This window comes from Chenopodium album, chromosome 18, assembly GCF_948465745.1.
Source record: "Chenopodium album chromosome 18, dcCheAlbu1.1, whole genome shotgun sequence".
Classification (NCBI taxonomy): Eukaryota; Viridiplantae; Streptophyta; class Magnoliopsida; order Caryophyllales; family Amaranthaceae; genus Chenopodium; species Chenopodium album.
Window position 1 is genome coordinate 47,206,028 of NC_137851.1, and position 17,287 is coordinate 47,223,314.

General features: G+C 35.7%; 2 protein-coding genes across 2 annotated transcripts; both read left to right on the top strand.

Annotated features, from left to right (window-relative positions):
- Positions 1–11,252: 11,252 nt before the first annotated feature.
- On the top strand, positions 11,253–12,767 carry LOC145592248 (uncharacterized). The gene is made up of 3 exons (XM_081648701.1): positions 11,253–11,832; positions 12,241–12,342; positions 12,490–12,767. Exons 1-3 carry the CDS (start codon positions 11,253–11,255, stop codon positions 12,765–12,767), a joined length of 960 nt encoding a protein of 319 aa, XP_081504827.1.
- A 5-nt stretch (positions 12,768–12,772) lies between these two features.
- LOC145592249 (uncharacterized) lies at positions 12,773–14,855 on the top strand. The gene is made up of 5 exons (XM_081648702.1): positions 12,773–13,198; positions 13,283–13,473; positions 13,533–13,810; positions 14,023–14,593; positions 14,714–14,855. The coding sequence occupies exons 1-5, from the start codon at positions 12,773–12,775 to the stop codon at positions 14,853–14,855; spliced, it is 1,608 nt and encodes a 535-aa protein (XP_081504828.1).
- The last annotated feature ends 2,432 nt before the right edge of the window (positions 14,856–17,287 follow it).

Sequence of the window (17,287 nt, forward strand, 5' to 3'; positions counted from 1 at the left end):
GTCATAAGAACTTTGCTACGATCGACAATCCACATCTTGGAATATAACTCTTGAAAGCAATCTACCTTGGAAATTTGCCAATATTATGCGACAATCCTTTTGGGAAAATATTGCCACAATTGACAATCCGCGTCTTGGAACATTTGCTAAAAAAGAGTCGACCGACAATCCACTTCGGGAAAATTTGCCACTTACTGAAATGAATGACAACCCACGTTTGAGGAACCTTTGCCGAAATTTATGATGAGTAGTGACCTACGACAATTCTTTGGGAAATTTTTCCATAGGGAACCATGTGTATGACAATCCAATCTTGGAAAACTTGCTAGAGATGACAATCCGAACTTGGAAAAAATTGCCAAACAGAGAAGGAGCACGACAATCCACACTTGGAAACTTTGCCAGAGATGACAATCCAATCTTGGAAAAATTGTCGAAGATTTTATGAATGTATGACAATCCGAACTTGGAAAAAACTTGCCAAATAGAGAAGGAGTACGACAATCCATGCTTGGAAACATTGCCGAAGGGATGACAATCCAATCTTGGAAAAATTGTCGTATAAGAAGATGCGCGATAATCCATATTTGGAAATATTGTCAGTTGAGGATGACAATCCAATCTTGGAAAAATTATCGTATAAGTGCTTGCTTTTGAACCGATGCCTTGGTGCTTGTAATGAGCCAATGCTTAGGCGCTTAAGCTAAGTGAGACGGTCGTCGTCAGGTCAATCACTTACTGCGATTTTAATCGTGCCGACTACTAATCATGTCAATTTGCTTATAGGGGCTAACAGGCATACCAAGGAACCCGAAATTGCTGTATGAGGTCCGCATAATCCAATATGGGGCCATGCATCTCATCGCTGCTCCGGCGCACGCTGGAAACCGCTGTCGCCGCGTCCTCGCTCTGTCGTCAGGCAACAGATTTTGTCGCCAGGCGACAGCCTTGTCGTCTGACGCTGGAGTCAGGTTTTCATTCGCGGCTTTTCGAAAAAATCCGAGAATGTTCTTGCTCACTGGAATGTACTTGCATTTATATTTTGGACTATAGGACTTTGCTTATCTTTCTTTAGGGTTGACCTAAGACTTAGTGTTGCATGACTCATTGACTTGACATGACTCAAGGTATAAACTTGACTAAATGATGACTCACTTCGTGTGACTCGTGTGTGCGTAGTGTTAACAAAAATTTCCGTCATTTTGTGGAGGGTACCGAATTTCTCCTGAAAAAGTAAGATGCAAAAAGAAGAAGTGTTTGATGGTGCATGTTGAATGAGCTTAGTCAAACGTTGTTTGATACTATCTCTCAAGGTGGAAGGATTAACTCATCCTAGGCTATCACAATTGTTGACTCAATGATGAAAGTATTTGGGTAACTTAGGCGCGGAGGCTAAGTACTTCATACTTTGTGATGCAATGATGAGTGATGAGTGATTTTGTTATAACAAAGTATGCTCCAACATTGTGTTAAGATTTCATGACAAGGGGTTCCTAAGGGAAGGACTATTTGGTCATGTATCTGTGATGTGTGTGAAAGTGATACTAAAGTTAGGCCGTAAGGGCTAAGTGTATGGAAAAAGTATTTTGAGAAGAGTCAAATAGTGGTGACTCTTAGGCTAGGTAAGCTAATGATGTAAGGATCAAGCCCCCAAGTCTAGCTCTAAGTATATAGGGATGAGCATAGGAGATCCCTTGATATGATCATGATGTATGAATGTGAATATGAATGCATGTTTATTACGGCTGCACCCCTTTGTGAGGTTGCCTACGTATCCGTTAGGAATCAGGCCGAACGTAGCTCTAGCCGAACCTCGCACAAGTATGTGTATACCTCAAAGAGGTCTTTTAAGGATTATAACGTGGTTAGGCTAAAGGTTTGAAGAAGAAGGGGATAAAAGGATCAAGACCCCAGATAAGCCCCCAAGGTGTGCAACCTTGCTTTTGAATCTTTGTATTTTTATGCTTGACTATTTAACTCTTTTTTCTTTTGCATTTTTTTTTATTTTTATAAGTGTGGGCAATCCCGATCATGCGGTCTATCACTCACTTGGCATTCATGTTTCTCAGGAACGGTACTGAGCACTCGATAAGAGACGGAATCTGAGACGTGTTCATATCAAAGACATGTTCATGTCAAAGACATTGGAACACTTGCCCTTTTGTACACTTTTATTGTTTCTATTTTGCTTATTTTAATTTTTTGAAATTACTCAAGCTTTTATTCTTTGAAAAATTGCATAAGTTGCACACCATCCCATCCCAAGGTTGGTAGATGTGGGTTGAAGAAAGCAAGGTCTATCGTTAGAAGAGGCTCAAAGTGGCTTGTCAAGAAAGGATTATATATTTGAAGGGTGAAAGGTGATGATGTGGCTACAAGGGGTGCCTCAAATCATTGGTATACCTTGTGCTTAGTTTGACATGGATTTTTTTTTTTTAATGCGATGTAATGAAATGATCATATGCAAGAAAATAAATGCCTATTTTATTAAAGGGAGAAAAGAAACATACAAAATAAAAAACTAAGGAAAAAGGTGCCTATTGCTAGACTTATTGGGGAAAGGAAAAATGAAAAAGAAATAGAAAAAGAGGTCATGAAATCTTGTCGTTGACGTTCGCCTTTTGTCTTGTGTCGTTTGCTTCAACATCACCCAGTCTTTTCGCTAGCTAGAGGCAATGGGATCTTGTTTGCTTCTATGAGATCTTGAATGAGATTTTGAAACCTGTAGCATTCATCGGTGGTATGACCATTTCCTTGATGGTACTTGCAATAGGAATTGGGATCCCATCTTGAAGATCGCTTTTCTGGCGTTGGATCCTCGGTAGGGCCAATGGGTTTGATTAATCCTCGATCGTAGAGACGATCGAAAGCAGCATCGTAGGTCATTCCAATGGGTGTGAACTCTCTCCTGGGTTTCTTTTTATATCCTTGATTATCCATAGCTAAGACACCGTTATTGTCAAAGGTGCTAACATTGTTACTAGAGTGGGCATTTCCAGAAGAAGAAGGATTGTCGTTCTTCTTTCCTTTCCAGCCACTGTAGTTACTATTGTTAGTAGCTTTTTGCTTTGCGAGGTCATCTTCGATTTCAATACCGATATCATAGACGGCCTTGAAAGTATTCAAATTATGTTGATACTTTAAATGTTTTGAATACTTCTCTTGGAGGTTCTTGATAAACATCCTCACAGATTCTTTTTCGGAGGGCACCTCAATCATCTAAGCAGAAGATTCCCTCCACTTATTAAAGAAAGAAGTAAAGCCTTCATTCTCTTTTTGTCTTAGCATCTCAAGTTGTCTATAATCGGTTTCGACTTGAATATTACATTTATATCTATCAATGAAAGTGTTTACAATAGCATCCCAAGTAGAGGTTTTCTCTTTATCAAGAGAAAAGTACCATTGTTGACAAACGGTTTCTAAAGATAGAGAAAACACAGAATGAAAAGCTTTCTTATCTATTCCCTTAATATTCATTACAGTTTCAAAGGGTCTTAAATGAAAATAAGGGTTATCCATTGCCTTGAATTTCGGGATGTCGTTGGCATTGAACTTCTGCGGAAGAAGATCCTTGTCCACCGAGACCCCTTGTGAGCTAATGCCCTGGAATCTATAGTCATTGGATAATCTGCTCAAACTTTCTTGCATGAGCTCCATTTGTTGTTGTCTCACAGGGTCATTATTCGTTGTTAATTATTTGACTCAACTCTATTCAATATGAAATGGATGGAAGAAGGTAGGAAGAATGAATATTGTGACATGGGGAAAGCATGTAGAGAATGGAAAGATGATGTAGATGGAGAGATATGAAAAAAATTAGGAATAGAATGTACCCCCAACTCAAATGACGGAAAAAACCGACTCATGCATGAACCTAAGACATGGTCATGGTGACATATACAAAGTGTGTGCTAAGACTAGTGAGTGTAGGTGACATGTTAAGACTCGTGTCATGACCATGTGGCTAGACTATGTGACTAGACTCAAGCAAAGACTAAGTTAAGACCTCACATATGTGCACTAAACTGGACAGGCTGTAATATTTTAGTCATAACTTTTGATCTGTGAATCCAAATTGGACGAAACCAACGGCAAATGAAAGATAAACCTCGGGGCTACAGATCCATAGCTTATACGACTCGTAACTCTTCCTAGAACTCTGGCTATGACCAAAACAAGTTGACGTTTGTGCAGTATACGGGAATAAAAATCCGAGTTGACTAAAAGGAACTATGACTCGATTTTAGACATATTTATTAGCCAAAATAATTAACTAATTAATTAAGAAAAGTCCTTTATTCTTTGGTTAGTTTATTTAGACTTAAACACAAGTCAAACAAACGGTTAGCACACATAGGGTATGCACAAGCAAATAATGCACAAATAGTTCAAATAGTCACAATATGATGCAATGAGTTTGCAACCTAACCATGACTCTAGTTCTCTAAATTTCAAGGATATGGGTTAGTCAAAGAGGGTCCATGGTTATGAGTCCGGATGCATCGCGCGGAAGCCTTACCTTTGGAAGGGTTGGCGCGTATGGATGGGACCCCGCAAGTTAAAAACTTGCTTCCACGGTTTGGTGGATTCACAAACTCGGATGTACCCGTCGTTGCCAGGAGCGTTCGATTGGGTAGATGGAGCGTGAACCCCCAGAGGGTTATGTCCATATGTAGAACACATATGGGTTTTAGAAAAGAGAGAAAAACTCAATCAGGAAGTAGAATCGAGCCAACAGTGCTAGAAATGGTCAAACAAGAAGGCAGAGTTCTGGCTCGGTATTGGAAGAACTTGGCACCAGACTACAGGGACTGTCGCATCAAAAGTACCCCTGTCGCCAGGCAATAGAAGCACTTTACAAGCGACAAGCCTTGTTTTCTAGACGCTAGTTCCTACATGCCTCAGCAGGTATCTACGTTCTTAGAATTTTCCAGATTTCGCAGTATTATTTCAATTCTAGTTGTGAAAGATATTTCTCAAGTTTCCTACGTGTAAAAATTCTATGTTTTTGACTCATTTCGGATGGTCTATCCAATGAGGACCTTTTTTTATGCGTATGACAATGATGCTAATCAAAATTACGCACATGAAATACTTAGAACTTTTCGAGTCTCATCCACTCATTCTAAATCATTGCCGAAATAAATTTCAGGAATTAAAATAGAAATCCTCCCAAGTGGAGTCGCCAAAAACTGTAGGGAATATTTCAAGCATTACCCCAAACTTGAACCCCACTGTGATCATACACTTAAGTATGGTGGCGTCTAAAGGGAAGGAAGCTAGAGCAAAAGTGTCGCCAACAATTTTTAAGAACTTGTAAACCGTTCACAGGGTGAAGATTACACCCCTTAACGATCCATGAGATCGTCAACTCCAAAAGGTCTTGAACCAAATAGGGTTCGGGGATGAGGGTAAAAATCCGACCTAAAAGAGATTGAGCTTGCCCTAAATAGGCCTCTACTTCATTCTTCTCGTATTCATGTGCGCTTTCTGACTAACATGCAAACAATAGGTTAACCCTAAACCTGTTTATCTTTGTTGTTTGAATTTAATGCACAAATAAAACTATTATTGGCGATCACTTGAATTATAACCATATTAGCCCTAAACAAGATTACTAATTATCTTATTAAGCGTGATTACAAGTACAAATTCCCTTTAAACATGCATAAAAGGCGTGATCAAGCAATAACAATGAATAAGCATCAAGCAGCATGATAACAATCATCATAATTATAATTATAATCATGTTAACGCTAAAGCATGATAACAGCAAGATCCTAGGCATGATACTAACAAGATTAATAAAAAACCCTAGCATGTCACTAAGAAATAAAGATCAAAGCTTTAGACCTAACATGATACTAACATGCTATTAGAAAAGAGAATAGGAAGCATTGCAGGAATCATAATAAGCATATTTGATATTATAACCTTTTCCCTAAACATGATACTAGAAAGCAATAATAACATCCTAACATGATACTAGGAATTAAACAAATTTAAACATGCTTTCTACAAAAATAGAGAAATAAGATTACATACTTGGATGCCTCGTACCTCTTTCTAATGACAAAATACACGCGTTAGTAACTTCAAGGAAAATATAAAATCAAAACAATCAAATCAAATAATAGAAATAGAGATTTGGGACCAAACCCTCAGAAATTATAACCTTTCACGTCTAGGGCGAAGGTAACTTCGAACTCGGCTAGGTGTATCTAGATCTCGTAAATGCGGAATTTTGTAAGAGGGAAGGTTTAAAAAAAGAGAGAGAAAGCTTCTAGCTTTAGAGAGAGATGATTGATTGTTGATTGTAGATTGTAGATGATTGAAAAAAAGGGAGATATGACCTCTATTTATAGGAAAAAAGAGAGTCGAAGAATAAGAAAAGAATCCGAATTCAAATCGAAATAAAACTCGTCGGTCAGCAGTTTTTGCGAATTTTGTTTTTATCATAAATTTTGATCCAGAAGTCCAAATAAGTCATATAATATGAATTTAGAAAGCTCTTGAAGTCTAATTTCCAATCCAATTGGAATAAGATTAAAATCCTTTGTAGATAAAAATATATGGCCGAAATAGTGGAACGGTGTCAGTTTTGGATAGAGTTTCGTATTTCTTTCATATCTTTTTCGCTATAGCTCGGAATTAATATTATAATATATCATTGGAAAGATAATTTCAAGATCTATCCAACCATATAAGATTTGGATAAAAATTATGAGGCACGAAAATAATATCTGACTGTCTTTGAATATCTTTAAATTCGAATAGAATTAGGACTTAAAAAAGGAAAGTTTGAAAAAAGGAAAGTTTTTATTCAATTTCAAACTCTTTGATTTTATCTTTTCAAAAAGGATAATTAAGATATTTTAGAAACTTATAGAAGCTTCTAATTAAATCCTAATTAGTTTAGGAATAGGATTAAACCTTTGGACCCTCCACATGATCATTGGGTCGTAGGTAAAATCCGGTTTGGGCCCAGTTTAGTATTTTGGCCATAACTTCCTCATTATTCATCGGAATTGGGCTTATAATATATCGTTGGAAAGGTATTTTCCATCCCCATCCAACTACACCATTATTGGACCCATATCATCGACCAAACTAAACTAGAATGCACGTTTTCATAATATAGGAGTAAGAAAAGAAATATTTTCAAAAACAGAAAGAAGAGATATTTTAATAAAAACATCCTCATCACTAGACTTTTCACACTTTCTCTTTGTTCGATAATCAAATGACATGAAAGGTATTCATCATTGGGTTTAGTTTTGGGGAGACACATTTGGGTGTCTACATTAATCTTCAAAAGAAGTAGTACAATAGAATAGTTTGTTTTACAGCTTAGTGTAGAGGATTGGTTATTTCAAGTACAAGAGGGAAAGGTTAATTCAATCAATGAGAATGGTTACTTGCAAAGATGTGGTCTTCCATATTTTAAGGGTTATTAGAGTGTAGCACTGTGTATGCTTTCTTTAACTGCCAATAGTTTTTGAAATTGTGTCTACACAACTTGCTGTCAGGTGTATTTTTATTTATTAAAAAAATAGCTTTTTGTTCATTAGGTGTGTCCCTATATTTGATATATATAAATGATTTTGCTTGTTTGTGGTTAGCCTAGCACTTGCACTCTTTGTTACAATTGATTTGTTCTGCTTTTGGTGCTAAAAAAGTTACAGCAAAGTGATTTAATTCTAAACAAAGAAACATTAGGTAACTTAAATCTTGTTAGTTTCTTGGGATAAATTTATTTATTGCATATGTGTCTTAATGATCATTTCATTGTTATGATCTATGGAACAATTGCCAATAATCTAATGGACCAAGATCTTGATTATCCATGACACAAGACAATTCCATACATTACAGGGCTGTGATAAGGACATATCAGATTTTTCATTGTAATTTGTATATTGCTGGGTGTGTTATTTATGTTGGTGTTTGATGAATTGATCTTGATTTGTTCTATGAAATAACCTGTTATTAGTTTATTGTGATTTAGTCATGGAATGTAGTCTTAGGTTATCATGAGGTATGGTAGTTGGTTTAGATGCTTTGATTGCTGATTTCATGTTATATGTTGTTAGGAGGAGGGTCTGTTTAGTTTGCTATTATCTGCTGAATCATGTTATGTATTGTTAAGTTGTGTGTATGTGTTGTTTGGAGTATAGGTTATTAGTGATTAGTTGATTGGTTTCATGTCGTTTGTTATTGGGAGAAGCCTGTGTTATTTGGAGTATAGGTTATTAGTGATAAGTTGTTTTAGACAACTTTTCAATGGGTAGTTTTTTTTTAGAAAATAAATGGTGGCCATAGATTGAGTCTTTGTTGTGTTTTGTAAGGGTTTTGGTGCTAATCTGTATGAGCTTGTCATGTAATATAGTCTAGGGATGTGCTATTTAGGTTGAGTAATTTTTAGATTTATGGAGTAATTTGTATATTTGTGGAATAATGGTCACTCCTTTTTTAGGTTTTGTGTTTGTATTTGATGTAATTTGTTCATCCATGGAGTCATTTGTATTGTAATTTGTTTATTGTGATTTAGTCATGGAATAACCTATTTCCCTTTCTGGCCTTTTAAAAGTTGTTTGTGGAATGTGATGATTATTATTTTTTTTAATATCATGTGATTAAGAGATGTGGACTTGCTTTTCATGCTGTTATATGATGGTATATGGTGATAAGAGAATCTTTTGTTTCCTGTCATCTCTTCTTTATTTTTTTTTTTTGAAACTTTTTCCCTAGGAAGTGTCCTGTTTTATGTATGAGTTATGGTTGTCTATTTATGCAGCTATGTAAGTGCCTTTTATTAAAGAGTATTTATAGTGGTGTGATTTTTGCTACTGTTTTGAGTTGCTTTTCTAGGGCTATCTATGAGAATATTTGGTCCTGTCATAGGTTGATTTGGTGCTATAAAAAGGCAAGAGGAATTGTTTAAGTATCTGCATTTGGGCTGTATATAATGGTTGGTGTTTTGGGCCTATTTTAAAATTTTATGCCTATGTTTACAGGTCATGGACTTGCCACCCACACAAGTAGTGACGCCATTTCGTCCTCTTCTGAAGCAAATTACCAAGTACTTGAACTTCCCTGATCCAGATTACCAGTTTGTTGTTGAGCCAGGGAGCATTGCTTGTGTGGTGATTCAGACAGATTGCGGTCCTATTGCATCTGTTTACATTGGTGGCTATACTAGCTGTGTAGAAGAGTCTTGTGAAGTGTCTGCTAGAAAGACTGTTTAAGACCTAATGAAAAAAATATGAAATAGTTATTGAGGATGTGACTTATTTAAGGAAACAAATCTATGATTGTTGTGGTCGGTTGTTTTGGTTCAAGAAGGAGGAGCTAGAACGCATTGAGATTGAGGAACGCAAAGTCTGTATATACGAAGACCTTCGAATCCTTTTGGAGCTGAGAACAATCATAAGAAGATTGTAGTGGACTTTGTTGTTATTTTAAGGGCCATCTTTAGAACTGTTGAGATAAGGTGCAGTCCAATTGAAACCATTGAGCATTCTCTTGATGAGTACACTTCCTGGTTTATTGTCATGCCTCATAAAGAAGGGATAGGTTTTCGGTGTTTATTTAGTGATTATTGCCGAACTATAGCTGCAACTAAGTAAAGCCTAGCTAGAAAGGCTGTGGACTATCTTAGCGATGTCTTTAACCTTGTAATAGTTTATGCTAATTATAAGGTCACAACAGCTAGGTTTGATGCCATCTTATGTACCTTAGAGAGGGAGAGCTATGTAGGTGTCGAAGAATGTATGTTGGGAATTAAGGAGGAGCTGGAACCTTCTACCGTTCTAATTGAGCAGGATTGTCTTACTCCACTTGGACAGGAATTTCAGGTTCCCGTGTCTATCCCAGCTGTTTTGCCTCCTAAGAAGCGCCTTTTACGACACATATATGCTGAAACATCTCATGTTGCTGATTCTGGTTGTAAGATGGTCTCAGTGTTTCCAGTGCCAGAGGATTTGGCTCATTATTTTAAGCGTGCAAAGTTTGGTACTAATAAGAATTAGGTCCTATTAGTGTGTGCCTGAAAAGTAGTGCTGCTGTAGATGTATTACCTAGCTCTTTTGCTTATTTATGTAGCTGGGTTACTGCTTTATTACTAGGATTATCACAGGACTATCTCCTATCCTTTAGTGTGATATTAAGGCTATATTAAGTGACATTGTGTAAGGCATCTTTTGTGAAAAAAATTTCTATAGCTAAACTTATGTACTTTGTATAATATATTTGATGAAGTAATGTAATGGAGTTAGCCAAATATTTTTAAGTATGAGTTTAGTTCAAGTTATTCTTTGGTCTCTGAGATATGCAGAATTTACATATGTGCTTTTCTATATTGTTTATTTACTAAAGTACTTGGAATGCTGTTGGCTAGCTACTTATTACATATTATATTTGGTAACCAAGATTGATGCAGTACAGTTGCTCATCTTGTGGAATTACAGTAAGATAGATACGCAGAATCGTTGTCTGTTTCAGCTATGAGTATGTCCTATAATATATCATTTTTCTTTGTTATAAATAGACATAACATTGAAGGTTATTTTTCTAAGCTTTGTATTTCCAAAATCATGTTGTAGATTGTGTATTACGAGAACCATCATCTTCAAAAGGATATAGCACTAAACGCCTTAAAAGTTTAGAATCTGGGTCTCAAGATGGAATGCAGAGGTATATATAGCTGTCAAAATACGTTCCAGTAAAATTTCACATACATGAAGATGTTTTATTTTAGATATGAATTAATTAATTCTAGCAATAGAGGCTTTTCATGCTTAGAAAAATAGCTAATGCGACAACTACATGTTTCGCTGCTTTTGTTTTTGCTAGGATGCAGACTCTGCCTGTTGCAAAGCGTGCAAAGATACCCAAACTGAAACATTCTGTTACAAGTAATTCAGTTTGTGCTTAATCGTATATGGTATTTCATATCTGTACTAACCATTTGGATAGAGATATACATGCATTTCATATCTGTATTACTCATTTGGATCAAGATATATATGTTTGAATGTTTTGCAAACATGTTTTGGTGAGCAGGGATCCCTGATGTAGCAATTGGTAAGATATTACCTACAGAACCCTACCAACTTCCTTCTCCTACTGAGCGTTCCAAGTGTGGGGCACACAAATTTGCTTTTGAAACACTCCACTTCTGCTGTGCTGATGGTGAAGTTAAGATTGCAACAAACGACTGCCTTGCATAGCTTGTGAGACTGCTCACTTCTATGGAAGAAGATGCTAAGCATTTCAAGCAATACATATGCTTGTATAACAAAATGTTCGCATTTACATCATTGGGTGGAAAATTTGATGCTAAAACTAAAAAAGGGATTTATGTTTTTAAGTTACATGGTCAGCTCTACCATTATATTCCCTATTTACTTCCTGAAAAGGAAGGGCCTAAATACATGCAGCTCTATTTCTATGATAGAGAACTTGAGACTAAAAAAAGGCTAGGCTGTTTTCTAAAACTAAGGGAAGATGTGTTGGCTATTCTCATGGAAGTTAGTAAGGTAAATCCTTATGCCAGGTTCTTTCGTTCACTGAGAGAGATCCAAGTGACCGAGTCTACACAGATTTTGATAAACAAGACAACTGTGCCAGATCAGCGTGTTTACAATGCTCCCTCCACTGATGAGGTTGCTGTCATATGGCCAGAAAATACATCTTCTAGTGAGTCAGAAAGTCCCCATATTCTGGTGACAGCAAAAAAGGATACATCTCAGCATGATACATCTCAAGATGATTCATCTGAAAATGATTCATCTCAAGATGATTCACGTCATAATGATTTACCTAAAAAAGGTTCGTGTCATAGAATCATGCATTATTATGACTGCTATGATCCTTTACAGTATCCACTACTTTTTCCATATGGTGATTGTGGGTGGACTCAAGGTTTAAAAAAGATGTCTCATGGTGGAAGACAATAGCTGCAATCACAAACTGATCCTATTTCTTCATGCAGTGTTCATACTACTAAAGAGCTGCTGGAGGAGGAAGCGAGACGTATGTACATTCTATACCTTTTACCATTTAGAGAGGCCATATATATAGATGATGTATAGTTAGAACAAAAGCAAAAAAATTATTACTGAAAAAAGGGTAGTATTATATGGTTGGTTATACTTGAACATGAGATTTTTCATTACTATATTGTGAGCTATTTTTGATGTTCTTTAAAATTGAAAAAAAAAAACTGTGCATTTGTAGGTGCAAGTGGAGGCTCATCAAAAACAGATAGGAACATTTTAGCAAGGGAATACAATGCATACAAGCTTCAATGCAGACCAAATAACATGTTGCTAAGAGGAGGTAGATGCTTTTAGAAGTACATAGTGGACATGTATGTCAAGGTGGAGAATACACGGCTAGATTTATTTCGTAGAAATTAGCAGACTATAAGAGCAGATTTCTATCAAGGAATCCTTGATACTATTGATTGTGGCAAAAACTGTGTAGCAAATGTGGGGCGTAAAGTCATATTGCCTCCAACATTCATTGGTGATCCTCGAGATCTTAAAAAGAGATACTTAAATGCAATGTCTTTAGTTAAGCGGTTTGGTAAACTTGACTTTTTCATTACAATGACCTGCAATGCTAATTGGCCTGAAATTAAACAAGAGCTTGCTGTTGGAGAAAAAGCACAGGACAAGCCAGATTTAGTTGCAAGGATCTTTAGAGCAAAAGTTCTTGCTTTAAAGCACTTGATTAAAAAGAAAAAGGTGTTTGGGAGGTAGAAGCAATGATCTATGTGATTGAATTTCAAAAGAGAGGCTTACCTTATGCTCATTTTCTAATCATTCTAAAGCAAGACTATAAAATCAAATGCCTTGCTAATTTTGATAAATTTGTATGTGCTGAAATACCATCTGCTGACAAAAGTCATCTTAGGAAAGTTATACTAAAGCACATGATGCATGGTCCATGTGGTCATTTGGATCCAGAGTGTCCTTGCATGAAGCACAAGGAAAGTCATGGTCGTTGTAAATATGGTTATCCAAAGCAGTTCTGTGATGAAACAAGAAATATCAGTGATGGATATCCATTGTATAAAAGAAGAGACACAGGGGAAACTATTACAATTCGAAAAACAATCATGGATAATAAATGGGTGATCCTATATAATCCATATCTTTCATCATATTTCGATTGTCACTTAAATGTTGAAGTATGCTCTACTATAGAGGCGGTCAAGTAACTACACAAATATTTTTATAAGGTTCATGACAAAATATCTTTCAATGTTGTGCAGTTTAAAGATGCTATGCCTGTCCAGGATGAAATACAACAGTATCAGTCAGGTCGATGGGTTTCTCCCTATGAAGCTGCTTGGCGCCTTTTTGGTTTTGATTTATACGAAATGCATCCACCAGTTTTGCCTCTTATTGTACATTTACCCAATTCACAGATTATACAGCTTAGGCCTCATAGCTTACATAAGTGGTTTCAGATGACAAGCATTCTAGAACCAGTCTTACAGAGTTCTTTCGTATGAAATGTAGGACAGGTTGGTTGTACAACGAGTTTTTGGAGCACTATCGCTGGGATGCATTTGCCAAACATCGGTATAAAAGACAAAATAAGAAAATAGGCACTGGTAGATTTGCATTTATTGGACCTTCAGAAGGAGAAATATACTATCTTAGATTATTGTTGCACAATGTTAGAGGTCCGAAGTCATTTGAAGATCTGCGAACAGTTAATGGTCATTTATGTGACACCTTTCAGCAAGCTGCACTTAAACTAAGGCTATTAGAAGAAGATGATTCGGTTGATTTATGTTTGAAATAAGGCTGTGGAGTTCAGATGCTAGTTGCGATTCGCAAACTCTTTACTACTGTACTTATCTTTTGCCAGCCCACCAACCTTGTCTCTCTTTGGATGAAATACTATAGCTTTTTGTCTGAAGATTTTAGACACATGTATGCTTCTGATCCACAGATTGTGAAGCATCTCACTGTCAAATCAGTTGAATGGTTTTGGAATTAATAGGGAGCTCTCTTGCTGCATATGGATTAGACCATTTAATTCAACCTGATGATGATGAAATATGGAGAACAAAGGATATAGAAGATGCATTGAATGCTCCAATACCAGACCAGTGTCTAGAATGCAAGAGTCAATTGAATCAGGCTCAACGAAAGGCATTTAACGTCATAATGGATCATGTTACAAAGCAAAAACCTGGAGCATTCTTTATAGATGGTCCTTGTGGAACAAGAAAGACCTTTTTATATAATGCTTTATATGCAGAAATAAGGCTCATGAATAAGATTGTTTTGCCAATAGCAAAATTTGGTATAGCTGCAGCTAATATTCCCTCTAGAAGAACTACACACTCACAGTTTAAAATTCCACTAGGTCCTCTTGAGTCACTTGCCTTTAATGTACCTAAACAAGGTAGTCTAGCTGCACTACTAAGAGAAACAACACTCATCATTTGGGATGAGGCTTCAATGGCAAAAAAAGAAAATGTTGAATCATTTGATGTGTTGCTCAGAGATATCTGTAGTCCTGACTTATTATTTGGAGGAAAAATTGTCATCTTTGGAGGAGATTTCAAGCAAGTTCTTCCGGTTGTCCCACGGATAACATAACGCGAAGTAGTTGCTGCTAGCTTGGTTAGTTCTGCTCTGTGGCCACTGTTAGTTAAGTTTAGATTAACAGAAAATATTTGAGCTAGACAAGATCCGACTTATGCAGCCTTTTTGCTGGCACTAGGAAATGGACAGTTACAGAATAGTGAAAATGCACTTGTTCAACTTCCAGCAGAAATTGTACAGCCTTATGATGCTGCTATAGCTCAAGATATGCGGCTGACTTAAGTTGCTTTTCCAAAAATGGATATGCCTCTATTTAATGCTGATATATTTACAACTAGAGCTATACTAACACCAATCAATGATGATGTAGATGTTATAAATGCAATCTTGATAGCAAAATTCCCACGTTAAGCAGTAGCCTACAAGAGCTATGATTCAATGATCGACGATAATTGCTCTATATATCCTACAAATTTTTTAAATAAGCTCTGTCCTGTCCTGGTGGCATGAGTCCTCATGAACTTATATTGAAAGCCAACAGTCCAGCTATTTTGCTGCGTGACATCTTACTGTCATCTGGTCTTTGCAATGGAACACGGCTGATATGCAAAAAATTCTTCCCAAATCTCATTGAATGTGTTATTGTTGTTGGCCATCATAAAGGAGAGCATGTATTGATACTAAGAATTAACCTAAGACCATCAGAGTCTTCAGCTTATCCTTTTTAATTTCAGAGAAAACAGTTCCCTTTAAAGCTTAGCTTTGCAATGACTATCGACAAAGCTCAAGGGCAAACACTTAATAAAGTTGTTGTTTATCTTCCGCGATCATGTTTTTCACATGGTTAGTTATATGTTGCCCTTTCCCAAGCTCGACAGGCAGCTAATGTCAGTGTTATAACTGACATGGATGCTGATTAGCCAGATTTGGGTCATGCATGTCAGAAATGTAGTATCCTATAATATTCTTTATATGGCTGGCATCATCTAGCTACATCAGTGAGTGATATTTTTCCATTCCTCTTATTATAGTCTATTGCTGATTTGTGTAGTATTTTTATATTAGGTGTTCAGTCCAAAAGACTACTCTACCTAATTTTCTTTGATTAGTTATTTTGCTGCAGGTTAGACTCTTCTATCAATTGAGTTCCTTTTTAAGTATTCCATAATTCCACAATCAACATAACAAGTTTCATTTAAGGTCTGGTATGCTATTAATAAATTTAAGAACCTTTTTCTTTTATCTAATATTCTAATATAATATCAACCTCTATAAGTTATTGACATCTTCTAAATGGCTTTTCTGTTTTCTGCATAGTGCTACAGGGTTTTTTTGCTGATTACATAGCCACAGGATAACAGATTATCTTTTTGGTTTTGTCTGATATCTATATGTAAAACAATCAACCAAACAATATCTCTAATTAGCAGGCTATTTATATATATAAGTGAACAAACAAGTTATTGTGATCCCTTTGAATTTTATGTATATGCACGTATATGTATTTTATAGCACCCTTGATACGTTAGTCGTGTTTTCTTGACAGTAAAAATTAAATCGTTGTCATTATCGCCTAATAATCACCCACTTGTCATAGATCAATACAATTTGACAAGTTATCTCAATGCAACAACAGTTCCAACAAAAACAAAACAAAAAGGACACAAACTAACAACAAATCTAATAATAAATCAAGAGAAATAAACTTTGTACTTTTTTTTATTATTTTTTTTAAAGGGTACTTTTGATTATCTATTACTACAGGGAAAAAGGTGTTGTTAAAAAATGACAAAATAAATAGAAAACACATAAACAGGCAATATGGTCTATTATTATACATGGAATGCATGTGATAGGAACAGTAACTTTAATATCATTTAAGGGCAAGAAATATTATTGCAGTTGAAATTAAAAGTAGAAACAAGGAAACTTACAAAGCATAACATTTAAGTTAGTTTATATATAAGCTAAAAGATATATAGAAATAGATATGCAAGCTACAAGATATGGAAGTAGATATACAAATATATATATAAATATTATTGAAGTACATGCTATATATCTATAAAATATACAATTACCTATTTTAGGAGTAAGGCTTACTGATTTTATGCAAAGAAATACAACAGAACTCTGGTAAAAGAAACAGTAAGGTTGAATTCTTGCTTCTTCCTTTGATTTTCTTTTTAGGTCATGTATTATAAAAGCATTAGGCCTCATTGTTTCTCATAAAACTCATTGTCTAAGCAGTATATCACAAAAGGAAAAACAAAGAAAAGGGCAGAAAAAAAGATGCACAAATAAAAAGGAGGTAATATTCTCAAACATCAGCATTAAACCCTCTGCTCCTTGGTAGGTATGATCAACCTATACACTACTTCAATTTGTTTGCTCTTTTACAGTTTATAAGTTAATTTTAGCCGAAGTTATTGCTAGCTCAAAATCCATTTATAGATTGTATATATGCTAGCATTTAATATTTTAACAACTCTAACTGTTATGTAAGAAAAAAGGCATTATTTATCTGTATACAAATTACTTATGTCATGCATAAATGCCTGTTGATGCTTAAAATTAGATAATTGTTCACCTTGTTAGTTCATATGAAATATGACTGATATTCTACTTGATTCTACCACTTTATGTTCACCCATACATACCCTTTTTAGTAACTACTAGATCAATTTGTTTACATAATAATGTAAAACTTACTC

Excerpts from the sequence above, each read along its gene's own strand:
- LOC145592248 (XM_081648701.1), top strand. The coding sequence starts at position 11,253 with ATGGAAGAAGATGCTAAGCATTTCAAGCAATACATATGCTTGTATAAC. Across the intron at positions 11,833-12,240 it reads TAATGATTTACCTAAAAAAG|GTGCAAGTGGAGGCTCATCA; the intron begins GTTCGTGTCATA and ends GTGCATTTGTAG. Across the intron at positions 12,343-12,489 it reads TAACATGTTGCTAAGAGGAG|CAAATGTGGGGCGTAAAGTC; the intron begins GTAGATGCTTTT and ends AAAACTGTGTAG.
- LOC145592249 (XM_081648702.1), top strand. The coding sequence starts at position 12,773 with ATGATCTATGTGATTGAATTTCAAAAGAGAGGCTTACCTTATGCTCAT. Across the intron at positions 13,474-13,532 it reads CCTCATAGCTTACATAAGTG|GACAGGTTGGTTGTACAACG; the intron begins GTTTCAGATGAC and ends TATGAAATGTAG. Across the intron at positions 14,594-14,713 it reads ATCTTTGGAGGAGATTTCAA|ACAAGATCCGACTTATGCAG; the intron begins GCAAGTTCTTCC and ends TATTTGAGCTAG.